At 35.6% G+C, this 17430-nt stretch overlaps 1 protein-coding gene and 1 long non-coding RNA gene across 6 annotated transcripts in view; one reads left to right on the top strand and one right to left on the bottom strand.

Moving 5' to 3' along the window:
* Window positions 1-46: 46 nt before the first annotated feature.
* Window positions 47-17430, bottom strand: part of LOC137026969 (uncharacterized) — a 24390-nt gene continuing 7006 nt past the window's right edge. Inside the window, exon 3 of the long non-coding RNA XR_010895955.1 lies at window positions 47-171. This is a non-coding gene — a long non-coding RNA (uncharacterized lncRNA). The remainder of the gene's footprint in view (window positions 172-17430) is intronic.
* The window catches only part of nexn (nexilin (F actin binding protein)), a 15267-nt gene continuing 3140 nt past the window's right edge, over window positions 5304-17430 (top strand). The window contains exons 1-10 of one of the 5 annotated variants that reach the window (XM_067394659.1): window positions 5304-5391; window positions 9536-9953; window positions 10396-10587; window positions 11016-11100; window positions 11230-11378; window positions 13859-14059; window positions 14173-14352; window positions 15703-15891; window positions 16232-16423; window positions 16869-16916. In XM_067394659.1, coding sequence (XP_067250760.1) covers window positions 9591-9953; window positions 10396-10587; window positions 11016-11100; window positions 11230-11378; window positions 13859-14059; window positions 14173-14352; window positions 15703-15891; window positions 16232-16423; window positions 16869-16916 — 1599 coding nt within the window. In that variant the 5' untranslated portion in view covers window positions 5304-5391; window positions 9536-9590. Of the gene's footprint in view, window positions 5392-5925; window positions 6237-9535; window positions 9954-10395; window positions 10588-11015; window positions 11101-11229; window positions 11379-13858; window positions 14060-14172; window positions 14353-15702; window positions 15892-16231; window positions 16424-16868; window positions 16917-17430 lie in introns of those variants that run through there. The other 4 variants (XM_067394656.1, XM_067394658.1, XM_067394657.1 and 1 more) reach the window with 4 other exon arrangements.

Below are 17430 nucleotides of genomic sequence, written 5' to 3'. Positions count from 1 at the left end.
TTTGAAATTTTTATTTGCATGTTTGTTAAAGTTACATTTTACATTTGGCGGTATGGCTCTGTTCTTAATTCCCCATCCTTTTCATGAGATCCATGAAAGCCAAGTCAGGGAACAGCAGCAGCTTCTGGGGACAACTTCCCATTTAACTGGGAAAGCAGCACAAAATCGCCCCTATTGAGAACAGAGCATGCATCAATGACAGCAGAATGACACTGATTAAGTTAAACACAAGTTTAAAGGAGGAGCTGAGGAGGAGGTGGGCTGCAAGCAGTGTGCAGTGGAAGCAGCCAAGCAGGCAGAAAATAATGCATTTAAATAGGGCGTCCTGTTGGAAAGTCACCAATTGAGTGCCTAGGAACTGGATCAGCTGATTAGGCTGGGTTAGAATTTTAACAATCAGCTGATAGCGGAGCTTGACTACATGACCTGCCTGAACTGACGCTGACGCTTAATTTATATGGCCAAAAGGTAAGATGAAATTCTCAGTGAGATCTTTAGCAGACTACTTAGGCTACATAAAAATGCATGTAAATATCAGTTGTCACTTTGTTTCCCCAAAATATTTCCTATAGATGGTATTTAAAATGTTTTATGATCAAAGTGTTGTATTTTTTAGTGTGGGGAACATATAATGCAATGCAACACAATGATGATTGAGAGATACAAATAAACGTTCCTCAAAAGCTTGATTGAAAAACATGATTTTTTTTCCCCTGAAAAATTATATATGGATAATCAAGTAAATTGATTTAAGTCCAAACTGTTCATCTTGATATGATTAACAATATAATATATTTTTTTTAAGTTTTTAAGTTTGCTTTATAAAAATCTGTAAAGATTTTACAGGAAAGACATTTCTGTTTACCATGCTAAATGTGTTTAACACTGATACCGGTTTGATAATAAACATCAACCCAAAGCCTGATCCATTGGAATTCCTAAAGTATCAAGAGTTGGGGTCAAATTGCAATGCAATGAAGATGAATTTCCTACAGTTCACCAGATGAGGGAGTCATTTACTGCAGCTCAGATACAAATATGATTTAGTCATAATAATAAACAGCTCTGAGTCTGAACATTTCCCTCTGGATAGACCTATGAAGGCAACTCATTTATGCACTGATTAACATTTAACTGATTTGTTAAATACTCCTGCATATGACATTCTGAAAATTACACTGAAAACCTAACACAACAATAAGGTCCCATTAGTTAATGCATTAACAACTAACAATGAACAATTCATTTGTTACAGTATTTAATAATCATTGTTAAGGTTGGTTAATAAAAATACTGTTCATTTTAGTTAAGGTTAGGTCCATTTAATAACAATAACGGGTACAACAAGATTAGTAAATGTTGAAATTAACATTTACTAAGATAAAAAAATATTTTTATTGTTAGCTCATGTTAAATAATATTAACAAATGGAACCTTATTTTAAAGTGTTACCAAAAAAAAAAAAAAAATCACTGAAAAATTAATCTTTGACCAAAATCAAATGACTAGAGCTATGGAGACCTCTTTTCCACAAGCCGAGACTCAGACTAATACGCTTAGAGGCCAAGATTAAAACAAAAAGTATTGAGATCCAGACCGAGCCCATATTTATGTGGTCTTGAGAGTTTGTCTCAAGAGCACACAGTCAAGATTGCTACTGTATAAATACACAGTGGAATAAGTACATGTCATATTTCTATTTGGGATCTCTGACACAGATCAGGATTTTAGATCATAGCAAAGTTATTTGAGATTGATAAGTCAACATTTTCTCTGAGCTCCTGGGCAGCCAGCCAGTTCTCACTGTCACAAGCCTTAATTTAGCATGGCTCTGGTACCTGATAGTGGAGACTTCAGCTATCTGTAAGCAGAGATGCAGAGGAAATACAGGACAGGTCTCTTTAGACTTCAGTCATGATTAGAAATGGATATGTTCATGTTCCTTGAACAATACTCTACTTGAATGCTTTAACAACAATCATTTATTCATTTTTGATCTAAAACTAAAAACAATAAGAATAGAAATCAGTAATAAGATGGCAGTTTCATGGCATTTAAAGTATATTTTGAATAACCATTATGATTAGCAACATAATTAGACCTTTTGAGCTATATATCAGGGCCCGAAACATTGGGGCATGCCTGAGTGAATTGTTATGTTGTATATTTCAGCAACTGTGAAAGAAATACAAGTGTTTCAAGGGCTACGATTTCTCTTTCAAACCAACTGTAAACTTTCCATCCTGCCCAGTGTCCTGCTGTGATCTGCACCTGTTCCTGTAGTAGAGTAAATGCCCAGCTAGGCCAACAGCTGACTTGTTGAGAGAGGAAGTGAGGCAGACAAGAAAATAGACAAAGAGAAGAAGAAATAAAGAGTTAAATTGCATTTCACATAACATTTTTTTTTTTTTCATGATAGCCAACCAATAAACCTGACATTAGTTTTTGGTATTTCCTTTGCATTATAAGTCAAACAAAAGAGCAACAAGATGATGCCAAGTCAGTGGCTCAATAATTTGTCCCTCAAATTTAATAGTACCTACCTTTTCTGACTCATTTTTCCACATTAAAGCCACATTAAATAAAAATTCACCCTATGTACTACTGTTCAAAAGTTTGGGATCAGTAAGATTTGTAATATTTTTAAAAGAAGTTTTGTCTGCTCACCAAGATTGCATTTATTTAATTAAAAATACAGTAAAAACAGTAATATTGTGAAATATTATTACAATTTTAAAATAACTGTTTTCTATTGGAATATAATATAAAATGTAATTTATTTCTGTGTTGGAAAAGCTGAATTTTCAGCATCATTTCTCCAGTCTTCAGTGTCACATGATCCTTCAGAAATCATTTTAATATTATGATTTGCTGCTCAAGAAACATTTATTATTATTATTATCAATCTTTTTCAGGATTCCTTGAGAAAGTTCAAAAGAACAGTGTTTATCTGAAATACAAAGCTTTTGTAACATTATACACTACTGTTGAAAAGTTTGGGGTCAGTAAGAATTTTTATTTTTTTGAGAAAAAGTATGCATTAAATCGATCAAAAGTGACAGTAAAGACATTTAAAATGTAACAAAAGATTATATTTCAAATAAATGCTGTTCTTTTGAACTTTCTATTCATCAAAGAATCCTGAAAAAAAATATTGTACACAAATATTTTGTACAATTGTACACAATAAATGTTTCAAATCAGCATATTAGAATGATTTCTGAAGGATCATGTGACACTGAAGACTGGAGTAATGATGCTGAAAATTCAGCTTTGCCAACACAAGAATAAATTACATTTTCAAATATTTTCAAATAGAAAACAGTTATTTTAAATTGTAATAATATTTCACAATATTACTGATTTTATTGTATTTTTAATTAAATAAATGCAGCCTTGGTGAGCAGATGAAACTTCTTTTAATGACATTAAAAATCTTACAGATCCCAAACTTGAACGGTAGTTTATGTACATTTTCTAAATCTTTTTGTGAAAGATTCATCCATGAAAATGTCATAACTGGATCTTCCAGTTACTCTGGTGATGTATGCCACACTTCTCCAATCATTTGTCTGCCTAAACCCCGCCTCTTCTTACAATCTCACATTCAAATTTGCCCATCCAATCAGCAACTGATGTTTCCCAATATTTGAACAGTGTTAATCAAGGTTTTGATTCAGTGTAAACAAATGAAAAATGTTGCTTCTTTTTACTGCTGCTGGATCTGTTCTACTATCCATAACAATCCATTTCAAAGGGCAGCTGGCCAATAAGTGTCACGGGTCACAAGTTGAGGAAGTGCCAGACTGCCTCCGCTCCACCTGGACAGAGAAGTCTTGCTATAGCACCGTTCACCACACTTGGAGCACTGAGCTATTTATATAACTTCTTTTGCAGTGTTTAACACGCCTTTTCTCCATCTTAAAGTCTTTAATTGTTATGAATCTCACCTGAACCAACAGTACCAAAATGGGCAATATAAACAATGACATGAATGAATGATAATAATGAAATAAAAAAAATAAAAAAAACACTTAAACAAAGTAGAATGCAGTCTGCTTAAATTTCCATGTTAAGATCAGAGAAACAACTACATTAACACATTCTCAATAGCAGTGAGTTTTAGCAAGCTAGCTGTCTCCATAGCTCTGATCTCTGCCCACAGGTGGGACGCTATTTCGGGCTATCCCCTGTTGGTCTTACAGAGTAGAGCTTTGGGCACAGCACTTTAGCCTTTGAATAGAAAAAAAAAATAACTTTCAGAGGTTCATATATCTTTATCAAATGGAGCTGGAACCATACAGTAACTATGGTCTATCTATTCTTTTTATTTTCTTTCATGGTAGGAGGAAACGCAGCCGTTTGCATGACACTGCAAACATCTCACGCAAGCGTCCTCCTTCTAAAGCTTTTGGATGTTCCTCAAAGCTGCTGCAGCCCCTTTAACCCTGAGTATGAGTCTTCCAGTAGCTACCGATGGTGTCGCAGTCTGAAGGGAGAGAGATGCATGCTGGGTATGAGCTCAAGTTACAGATGACAGTGCTGTCCTTCAGGCTGAAGGGGGTTTCCAGCTCATTTTGGGGAACACTTGCTAAATGAATCATGGTTAGTTCACCCAAAAATGAAATTTCTGTCATCATTTACTCACCTTTATCTTGTTCCAAACCTTTCTTTCTTCTGTTGAACTAAAAAGAAGATATTTTGAAGAATGTTGGCAACCAGACATTTGACGGTAGCCATTGACTTCCATAGTAGGAAAAAAAATACTACGGAAGTCAATGGCGAGTTAGCGTCAAATGTCTGGTTACTGACATTCTTCAAAATTTGTGTTCAACAGAAGAAACTCATACAGGTTTGAAACAACATAAGAGTTAATGATGACAGAATTTTTGGTGAACTATCCCTTTAATAACATCAAAATGGATAACATTTAGCATCCAAAAATTCATAAATCACAAAAACACCTGTACACACACATACACACACACACACACACACACACACACACACACACACAAAATGTGTTCATAGTATATTATTTTTTATCTACTTACTTTCTATATTTAATTATGTCTGTTACACTGTGATGCTTAAATTATTAGAGTGATCAATTGAGATATCTGGGTTATCGCACACACCTCTGTGACTGCGATAAGTGCGTCAGAACTGACTGGACAAACCACAGACCCTCAAGATAAAGCCTACTGGCTCCAACAGCCAACAATAGCTTTCCATGTAAACAAGCTGATGCTTGCGTGGAAAATATTAATGAAAACAAACAAACCTGATAGGTGCTTACGTAAAACATCTCTATACAAAACCCATCAGCAATGTGGATGAGTGCAATACAGTGCAAAGGAAAAAGATCACTAAATCATGAAAAAAGGGAAGGTAAATACTGTAAAATTACATTTTTCTTTGCTATGGAAGTGGATCATTTACAGCAAAAATCTTCCAAAATGACAATACCTATAATTTTTTACTGAAGATTATTGCATTTAATATTAATTTACAGTATTGGTAAAGTGGTATTTTTTTTTAACTTGTTAACTTAATGTAGGGCGTTTGTTACATTTTATTTATAGCATTATTTTAATGTCATGTCTAAAAATGTATTAGTAATGATTCATGAAAAGGCCATTAGGCTAATTTATCACGTGACCTAATTTAACGCCTGTAAAATTATGATATAGAATTATAGCCTATGGTACAAAGTTGTTAATGCTATTAACAACATTTATTAGTAAAATATACAGACAAAAAAATAAAGTGCATTAAACGCTGATAACTTAAATTTAACATGATTTTTAAAGTGTTAAAGCTGCTATTAAAAAAAAAAAAATACAAAGGGCTAAATGAATAAACAAACGACTTAATAATAACTTACAGGAAATTCGTGACGTTAACAAAGTGAATATAACGACCATAGTGACAAAACGATTATAAAGTCGTCGTGTTAAAGCCCCTCAGACTCGGAGATAAGGAGACATGTGGAGCGACAGCTGAGGCCGTCAGCCGGTGGCGCGTGTGGAATGCGGTAGATGGAGAGGGGCACGGATATTTTTATGGATAGCGCCCACCGATAACCGACTGCGCTCATTTGACTCTCAGTCGCACGGGAGGAGAAGACTAAACCTGTGCTTGGGGATTGATTTGATTTTAGCACTATCGAAGCCAACGTGAACTACACTTAAATATCTTATGAAAAACAAAGGGAGCATATCACTCTAAAGAAGGTAAGACATTTTAAGTTATCGTTTATGAACAATTAAGAATTCAACAAAGCATGTGGAGGACAAAAATTTCCAAACGTCAAGTCCACAAGCGGATGAGGGCCTCGACCTCCTATACTTTACTCACTGAGAATACAGTTGGAAATGACTATTTTTATTTAATTAGATCCTTCCAAATTACTTTAATCACAAATGTTTAATGGAGAAAACTTAGAGTTATAAACAGAAAAACAACTGTAAAAAGCTAAGGATCTTTATAGAACCTATGTGGGGAACATTATTTCTGATACATTTTAATAAACTATTGTTTAGCCATGAGGATAACCATACATGTATTCAAGTATGCTGAACACATTATTGAATGACAACTAAAATAAAATACTGATATTCTTTTAACACTTTTATTCTTTTGAATATTTGTGTTTAGCTAAATGCTATTAAATAGATGAGAAAAAAAATGTATTTTCAGCATCAGCAGCTCTGAAACCAACCTTAAATATAAAGATTAAATAACTAATAATAATAAAGATAGCAGTCTAACAGTGTATTACCATATTTTGTTAGGAATGGATTTAAGATTACAGACATTATAAAGATTAGTGGACAGCATAAATTCATATATATATTTTTAAATACATAAATTGGAAATGTGGCGGGAACAATGCTTTCAAATGGTGACGTTGTTTGGGGGCCATATTGTCTTTGTCATCTTCTAAAAGTGCGGTGTGATCAGTTGTGAGTTCTATTCACCAAAACACCAGTTGTTTGATGGTTGTGTCATTATGAATAGCAAAGGAGAGTGACTATGCATTGAAATTTAGATCATTACAGGTATGTAAAATTACATGTGAGTCATGTGCTGCATGGGTTAATGTTGCTCTTTTTCTGGGATTATTGTAGTTTGGATGAACAATGCCAAAAGTAGAACCTGTGAAATGCAAATATGCAATTTAAAAATGTACATAGTGTAAAAACACACAAATAAATGAATAAATAGATAAACAACTAAATAAATGCATTCATTATTTACTTTCACAACACATTTTATGTAAAGAAACATCTAGAACTTGGTCATTTAGTCAAGGGTCTCATGTGTGCCATCTGGGTGTTGACCTCTTCTTAGACTTGTATCTCCAGGTAAAAATAGCCTCAATCACATGGCTGAACCCAGACTAGGGTTAAAATTAGGGTCTGCATGAGGCTCCAAGTGGAGGTCCCACACACATTCAGCTCATCTGTTCTTTTGTAGACCACCAACTAACAGTTCCAAGACTTTACCTTTTAAAGAAAACAAAATAAAATCTTAGATCTGTGTTATAATAATTAAGGTGCCCCATTATGTGTAATAGCTGTTTGTGAATGTAAAATGTCTGCAAAGTTTTAAAGATTAAAATGCATGACAAATACAAAGTTCTGGCATGAAACTCTAAATGGTGCTGAGTCATAGGTCCTTAACTCATTTGGTAGCAAATCATTATCTACAACAGCGGCCAATGAGCTTGCTGCTCAATCATTCAAATACTTGGCATTATTTGCTGTTAGCAGTCTGCAGCGCACTTTCAGAAATGCTCCACCTTCTTCAGCTCCAACTGTATAGATCTGCTACAGGGTTTATTTCATGTATTGTTATATGTGCAACAGCAGCAGCATGTCTTACATGCTCACAGCAATGTCTGTGCATGTACTGGCAGTATCAAGTCTCTGTACTTGCTCAGCAGCAATAATCAACAGCAGAAGCAGCGTAGCAGATATATTCCGCCAAGACCAAATACATTACATTGCCATATCCATTACCATGGCAATCTCTCAGAGAGTTGTCATGACAGAAATAAAGTTTTTGTCTCCTAAAAGAAAGAATCTATTCGGAAGTGCGGAAATGAGTCGTCAACAATTCCTTTCTCACTTCATGTTACATACCTATGTAACAATGTAACAAATTTGCATAATGTCAGCATATGGTCTTCATTGGCTGCCCACGAACAATGTGTACTTTGACCCACCCCCTCAAACGCTGCAGTTGTTGCTGAAGCCTGGAAAAGTCTGGTTCGTGTTGTTGACATGTTGAAAAGATGCTGTTTTCAATGTTGCAAATCTACTTTGCATGCACTTCAAAAAGATGAGGACTCACACTGGAATTGATATGGTAAAAACTAATGCCAACGTTCCTCTTGATATCACTGAGTATTAAGCACTGAGGAAGCCTCTGGAGCTGAAATTCAGATATGGTAAAGGCCCCGATATACTTCAAACGAAATCAAAGAATGAACTGATGTGACGTAATTTCAAACAAAATCAGGCCAAAATGAAGTTCGTTTTGTTTCTTTTTCAAGTTCGATACGGCTTGCCAAAGTGAACTTTCAGGAAAAGTTCACTCCAGCAGCAAAAAACCTTTGTACTACCATTGGTCCGTGACGATAACGTAATAGGAGGTGTGCACTGAGGCTCCGCCTTCACTTGCGTGGAACGCATCTCTGACTCTTTTCGTGTGTTTGAGTTCGTTGAGGTAAGATCTCCTCGGCTGAAAACATGAACACACTGGATTGCCGCTTTATAGTACAAAATGAAGTTGTGCTTCTGATAAAATGAGGCACTAACACTGTTTTTCATGTTTGATGCTGTAAAGCTGCTTGATTTTAAGCAATCTATTGAATAAAGTGCTATATAAATTAACGTGACTGGAGTGCTAATTTGCAGAGCTCGTGCTAACATACCCATGTTGTTATGATCAGATGGTTTTCTTATGCTTTCTATAAAAAATGCTTGCTGTTTTCTCATATTTGAGTTTATTTTGTTACTGAGAAGAAAGTGCATGGCACATATTTACATATTCATCTAAACGTTGATCTCAGCAGTGTGGGCGGCGTCAGATGTTCGCTTACAGTATATCGCTGGTCACGCATTTCGAACTTCGTTTTACCCCTAAACGAAGAATGAAAAAGAGCTTTGTTTGAAGTATATCGGGGCCTTAATAGGCGTTTTTTTGACACGTGCTGTAAGCGGTAGACCAATCACAACAGACTTGGCTGTCTGACCAATCAGAACAGAGCAGGCTCGTGGAAAGGAGAGTTTTAGAGAATCTTCCGTTTTCAGACTCTTTGAGAAAAAAATATGTTTTTGTGACCCTGGATGCATGTAAACCTATTTTAGAAGACCTCCAAAACAAAATTAGGAACCTTTAAAATAGCATAATAGGGGCACTTTAATAAAAAATGCAGTTACTAAAAATCTAAAATAGCCATGTAAAAAATATAGTTATTTTGCACTGCAGTCTTGTGGTCATTATGTCTTTCTCCCAATGTCAGCATCATCTGACGTATCTTGCAACAGGCCCTGTCGGTGTGTTTGAAAAACAGCAACATGACTGAAGTGATGAGCATGGCGGATGTGTCAACAGACATGACACATTTAAACAACACAGAAGACTTGAACGATATTGCTGATGTTAATGATACAGAGAACACAATCACTGATGAAAACCATAAAGAGGAAACACATGACACGAGTTGCATGACTGAAGAGGTGGAAATGAACAGTGCTGCAGAAGAACCAAAGAACACCAAGTTACCAGAGGAGGAAGAGCCCAAACAGGAGACAAAGACCACCGGCAGGGCAAGAAAAAGAGAGAGGGTTCCAAAAGCGAATGAGGAAAACGATGAAGAGGCTGATGCATCACATAATACAGATATGACAAATATATCAGATGTGGCCCTAAAACAAGAGGTATGATGGAGTTATATTAATATGCCTAAATAAATAAATATTTTAAAATAATTGTGATATGAAATACAAAATTTCAATAATTAACACGCATATATACAGTTCTGCTCATAAGTGTATATATATATATATATATAGATATATATATATATATATATATATATATATATATATATATATATATATTTATTTATTTATTTATTTTATACACACACACACACACATTTAAAAAACATAATTATGGAAAATAGATATAAACTATATATATATATAACATGATCATTTATAAAATGGGAAAAATAACCAAGTATAATGTTTTATGTCATTTGTAATCATATAATCAATACTCTCTGCAAAAGACAATATAAAAAACAGGAAATTAACTAATTTTCCATTTCTCTTTTACTAACAATCTCTCATACCTCGTTTTCTCTTTATTCTGAAGAAACTGCTTAAAACATCTAAGCCTATACAGAGAAGTTATGTTCCCAAGTTGGGGAAAGAAGATGTGAAGAATAAGTTTGAGGCCATGCAGAAAGCTAGAGAAGAGAGAAACCAAAAGAGAAGTGAGGAAGAGCAAAAGAAACGCAGAGAGCAGTACGTTAAAGAGAGAGAGTACAGTCGCAGGAAGCAAATGGTCAGTAGAGAAACCTGCCCATGTTGTGTCACTTCATCCACTGACTGCACTGCCTCATCTCTCTGACACTAACAATGCATAGTACAAGATTTTGTCTTGAGGTTAATGAAGATACTGCTTGCGTTTGCGTAAGATTAGGCATGCATCAATACCCGATTCCAGGTATTTAAAAGGATATACACAAACCCTCTTACAAAAAAGCTTTTAATCAGTAAAACACCCCAGTATCTGTGATGCCTGCTTGTTGCATGCACACTCTACTGATCCCTTGCCCATGTCACAATTGACGGCCCAATCAGCATCCGCCCCTGTAGGTCATATGTGCCTGTCTTACAAGGATTAAGGTCTGCTTGGCTTGCTACGACCAGCATGGTTTCTGATCCTGGATAAAACGCCTAACCTCACAACAACTGTCGGATCCTCCACAGATAAAGGAACTCCTCGCCTCCAGCGATGAAGAGGAAGAGGTGAAGCCGACAAAGATAGAAAAATCATATGTTCCCAAGATTACAGGTAGGGCAAAATGAGACAAATGGAGGGATTTTTATATATTAGATTTTTAGGACTGAACCAACGTAATCATTGTAACAGCACTTTAATCCCGTTATAGACGCCAACTGTCGGCTTTCTGTCCATTCACAGGCAGCGTGAAGGGGAAGTTTGCAGAGATGGAGAAACAGAGGCAGGAGGAGGAGAGGAAAAGAACAGAAGAGGAGAGAAAGAAGCGAGCTGCACAGGAGGCCATAGAGAAGGCCAAGATTCAGAAAGAGCTGGCCAAGAAAGCTGAGGAGGTGAGTCAGTGTGTCATGATAACAGACTGTAGCTGCAGGCACTAGGAGGATGCTTTTAATGCGACTTGGCAGTCGGCTGCTTTATCGGGTCTACTATTAGAAAATCTCCAGCAAAGTATCTGTAATCACTCAGGTAATCCTCTGATATAATCTAAACTTGTATTTTAAAACCTAGCAATATATGTAAGTGAAATCAAATCATGGAATGGATTGATAGTATAGAGCAATGTGTTACATTGCAATAATAGTGACAGGCAAGGTAAGACACTCCTTCACCAACCAAAGTTAAACATTATTAATACAGTGGATTCATAGACCATACGTTGAATTAAATAATTATATACAGTGGCATGAAAAAGTATGTGAACCCCTTGCAGAATCTGTGAAAATGACAATTATTTTAATAAATTAAGGGGTGATAAAAAAATGCATGTTATTTTTTGTTTAGAACTGTCCTGAGTAAGATATTTTACATAAAAAATGTTTGCATTTAGTTCACAAGACAAAACAATAGCTGAATTTATTAAAATAACCCCATTCATAAGTATGTGAACCATTGATTTGGTTACCTGATGATCCACGACTGTTTGTTTGTTTTGTGATGGTTGTTCATGAGTCTCTTGTTTGTCCTGAGCAGTTAAACTGAGCTCTGTTCTTCAGAAAAATCCTCCAGGTCCTGCAGATTAATCAGTTTTCAAGCATTTTTGCATATTTGAACCCTTTCCAGCAGTGGCTGTATGATTTTGAGATTAATCTTTTCACACTGAGGACAACTGAGGGACTCAAACTCAACTATTAAAAAAGTTTCAAACATTCACTGATGCTCCAGAAGGAAACAAGACGCATTAAGAGCCGAGGTGTGAAAACTTTTGAATTCAAATATCAAGGTAAATTGTACTTAATTTTTCTGCTGGGAAACACGCAAGTATCTTCTGTTGGTTCTGAAGGGCAGTACTAAATGAAAAACAATGATATTTAAATATAATAAGAAAAATCGTGACATCTTCATCCTGTTCAAAAGTTTTCACCCCCCAGCTCTTAATGCATCGTGTTTCCTTCTGGAGCATCAGTGAATGTTTTAACCTTTTTCAAAAGTTGTGTTTGAGTCCCTCAGTTGTCCTCAATGTGAAAATACGGATCTAAAAATCATTCAGTCACTGCTGGAAAGGGTTCAAATATGCAAAAGTGCTTGAAAACGAATGAATCTGCAGGAGCTGGAGGATTTTTCTGAAGAACAGAGCTCAGTTTAACTGCTCAGGACAAACAAGAGACTCATGAACAACCATCACAAAACATAAAAACAGTCGTGGATCATCAGGTAACCAAATCAATGGTTCACATACTTATGAATGGGGTTATTTTAATAAATTCAGCTATTGTTTTGTCTTGTGAACTAAATGCAAACATCTTTTATGTAAAATAGCTTACTCAGGACAGTACTAAGCAAAAAATAACATGCATTTTTTATTATCCCTCTTATTTTATTAAAATAATTCTCATTTTCACAGATTCTGCAAGGGGTTCACTTACTTTTTCATGCCACTGTAGTAATAATTCTAATACATAAATATATAATATCTAATTATATATTTTTATTTTAATTGTTTAAATATATACATTTAATATAAATATTATGTTTTATATACTGTATTTTAGATAGATAGATAGATAGATAGATAGATAGATAGATAGATAGATAGATAGATAGATAGATAGATAGATAGATAGAGGAAGGAGGGATATAATTAATAACTTAAATATAGATACAATAAATTTTAAAAATTTTAAAAATTTAAAACACTTATACTAAATTGTAATAATATTTCACAACATTAGAGTATTTACTGTCTTGTCAAATAAATGCAGCTTCAGTGAGCAAGAGACTTCTTTCCAAAAATAAAATAAAATAAAATAAAATAAAAATTATTGGCTTCCCCAAATTCTTGAATGGTGGTGTATAATATAAAAATTGCAAAATTATTTGTGAAATGTGTGCAATGATGGCCAAATGGTCCACTGCCCCATACAAAGACATAACAGTTCATATACAACATGGCACTGGGTGTTAAATTTAGGAAAATGCCACACTTCCTGGAGCCAGAGTTAACAAGCATGGACAACATGTGACTGGCAACTGTTTCCCACAGCACTTACAGGCCATGCTCTCTGACTGAATTAGCAGTCTCATATCTCTGTCTAGTATGACACAAATTAAGGCAACTGTGCCAGAAGAATGTGTTTTTGTTGTCAGGCCTTATCTGAAACCTGTCTGGATGCTTGTCCATGATTGCAGAAATGTTGCAGGTCAAAACAGTATGAATTTAAAAAACAATTTGTTATTGCTTTAGACTAGACCTCACATTTGTTTCCAATATTCAAAATAAAAAACAGGAAGTTAACATTTCATCATACCTTTATAATTCCAATGTTAAAACTGCTATTTAATCTGTTTGGGTAACTTCTTCACTTCTTCATCACAGGAAGGTGATGACAGCTTTTTGGTACGAGTAGTGCCTGCAAAATCACAGAAACATCCAGGAAAGATCAAGATCAATTTTGAGGACATGGAGAAGAGCCGAGAAGAAGAACTAAAGAAGCGAACTGAGGAGGAGAAGAAGAAGAGATACGATGAGAACCGGCGGTCCTTCCGAGAGGCAAAGCGTCGCTCCATGGTTGAACAGGTGAACATTCTGCTTTTAAAGATCAATATAATCTGTAAAAGAAAACAAAAAGTTTTGTTCATTTTGGTTACATAAAAAAAAAAAAAAGACTAAAAAAAGTTTCTTTAAAAAAGTTGGACGATGTAGAGTCTCATCCCAAAGAGAAGGAGCAGATGACCCCTGGTAAACTGCGTCTGACCTTTGAAGAACAGGAAAAAGAGCGACAGGAGCAACAGAGAAAACAGGCAGAGGAGGAAGCCCGACGCAGACTGGAGGAAGAAAAAAAGGCTTTTGAAGAGGCCAAGCTGGGCATGGTGGGTATAACAACCAGCAGATATATACTTTCACATATCCAATATATACAGTGGACACATTTTTTACTATTTGGACATTTAAGCGACAATTAAAAATGCATGCATAACAACGTGGTTATTTAAAAAATAAAGCACATGTACACTTTTCAATCAAAACTTTAAGTTTGTTGAGTTTCAAAATATGAAAACAATATATTGTTCAAAATCAACATTCTAGGCATGATATGGTTAACAAGACACACCTGGATAAGACAATCAAGAGGAAAAACTACAAACTGACAACAAAAAATATTTGTGCATCCCCGTTTCCTTTCCTCGCATCTTATGCTGCCTTCACGTGCTATAGGAAATTTGATAATTCCCACTTCTGAAGTCATGATTACGAGCTCATCACATCGAAATGGGAGAGTGTTCGTGTGCAATTTTTACCTATTCCGAGAGCACGTGAAGGTGGCATTAGCTCAACCCTCTTAGAATGCGAGGGAAAGATACACCGGTGTATCCTTGCTTATAACTCCTCAGGAAGCTTCCTCACTTCTCGTTCCTCACCTCCTCATGGTGCAATTAGAGAATTGAGATGCCCTTCAAGATGGCAGAGTTTGATTGGTTTCCGGGTCACAGGCTGGAGGATATAGGAGCGAGGAATTGAGGAAGCATCAATTGACCCTTTGCCGGGAGTTTGATTGACAAGCGATCTAACCAATCAGAACGCCAAACTCGCCATTTTGTCCGACAAAGCATTCAGGAGTTAGAAAATTAACCTCGGTGGACTTGAACTTGAAAAATGGTGTGTACTGACGTCTTTCCGCGTTTGAAACAACATTCCTTCTCATGTTCATTTGATGCTATAAATGAACTAGCAGGAAGAGATGATCGGTTCACGAGCCTCTTGAGCAGAGGAGCTACAGCAATCTGTCACGATCATGGTCACATTAAAGAGCCACAAAACGTTTTTTATTGTTTGAATTTCTTAAAAAACTACACAGTTTGAAAGCTGAGACTTTGTTTAATATCATAAGTAACCTGCTTTGTCTTGTCTGTTGACATGTTGCTCCGCGATGTATTTTCACTGTGTGTGGCGTGACGGCTTGTCGGACAAAGCAACAGTAACTAAGGGGGGCGGGTCTTTGCGAAGGGTCAATTTGAGTATTAAGAAGCACCCCAGAGACCATATGACAAATACATCAATTAAAATGGATAAAACATGCATGATTTTTTTTAACCCCAAAACCAGTTCAGTGCAAACTCTGCCCTGCAGCCGATTCTAAGGATTTAATTGGTCAATCACAGTCCCCAAAGGGTCGAAACATGAATAATGTAATATGAGTGATAATGTACTCTTTATGACAGGCCCTGGATGATGAGGACACTCAGGATACACAAGGAGAGAAGGAAGAATTTAGACCTGGTAAACTCAGACTCAGCTTTGAAGAGCTGGAAAGACAGAGGCTGGAAGAGGAACAAAAGAGAGCGGAGGAAGAAAGGAAAAGACGCATTGAAGAAGAGAGAAAAGCCTTTGCCGAGGCCAGAAAGAGCATGGTCAGTTTGTATGCTTGTGAAAATCATTTTTGTTTGTTTGTTTTTTATGTACTATAGTAACCAAGATATTCTTTGATAATACTATATATCACAGTGTGAACTTCTGATACTATGTTAGGGAGGCTTACACAATATTTAATACACATAAAAAGCTCACCATTGTTACAAAAGGTCATCGTTTATGACTTATATATCTTGAAATATAACGCCCTACGATCTAAAATCAGACAGAGATAAGGGTTTTCGGACTTGGCACAATTGAACATGTCAGCTGGACGCCAGATCAAACTTTAACTTCTGACTAACTCGTTTTCCCCAAACCGAATCTATTCACTTGCAGGTTGTAAATAGTGACGACGACATCCTTCTGGCCATGATAAACTCAGACGGGGCCAAACCCGGGAAGCTGGCCATCAGCTTTGAAGATCTGGAAAGACAGAGACGTGAAGATGAGCAGAAAAAGAAAGAAGAGGAGGCCAAGCAACGCCTGGAAGAGGAGAAAAAACTTTTCGCAGAAGCTCGCAAGAACATGGTAGGACTGTGCATGAGATGTAACATACTGTATTTACACACGCACAGCATGCGTTTGCCTGCACTAATTGATGTGACCAGCAAAAGTACATCTTGAACAACAACAACAAAAAGTCCATTAATGCGCTATATTCAGAAAACTGCATAATTGCTGTTCTGGTTATTAATAATATAGCATAAACATACTTCATGCCGCATATTAATTGTAATGCAATCTGCTCATAATATTTATATCATCTGAGCACATGTTGTCACTAAGCTAACAACTGTTAACCAGTGTCAATTTCAGTACATTGACCAACTTTTGGTCTCTAATTCAATCTAAAACAATTAATTCAGTTGCAAATGTAAACACAACACATGTCCAAATTTCCAGTGTGCTCAAATGGTATACCTGCTGCTGCTGCAATGCTTGTCTGTCATGCTTTTCAAATTGTGTCTTTAAGAGCCCTGGACTGGATCAGGATAATTTGACTGGATATGGAGATAAAGAAGTAAGAAACTTTTTTTAAACAGAAACCGCTACCCTGCTAAAGAGAAGCATTGTCACAATGACTGATTACAAAAAAACCTGTTACAAATCAAGAAATAAAATAATGTACATTTAGTGAAGCTAGACAAAAATAAACAAGAAAACAAGCCTTAAAGGGTCATCATATACATATTATTCATTTAAATTTAGGTATTTTTCCCCTCGAGTTTCACAGTATTAATCAAGTGTATGTTTAATGTTAATACTTTAGGTTTTAGAATAAATTGCAGCTTGTCTTTTTGGGCTAAAGAACATTTTGGGTTAAAATGTTGACTTATGAATGTTATTGCATGTTTTTATAGTGTAATGAACTGTTTTATATCAAAAGCTTAAAAAGAAATTTTGATTTCTCATGATTTGACACCTTTGAATATCTTGCATTCTTTTGCTTCTCAAACAAATCTGTTTTCTTTAAAGGATATTTTAAAAAAAATGTATGGTAAAATAAGAAAAAAAGATATCAATGATTCTTTGCA

The sequence above is a fragment of the Chanodichthys erythropterus genome, chromosome 9 (assembly GCF_024489055.1).
Source record: "Chanodichthys erythropterus isolate Z2021 chromosome 9, ASM2448905v1, whole genome shotgun sequence".
Lineage (NCBI taxonomy): Eukaryota > Metazoa > Chordata > Actinopteri > Cypriniformes > Xenocyprididae > Chanodichthys > Chanodichthys erythropterus.
This window is presented reverse-complemented; position numbering and strand designations above follow the sequence as displayed.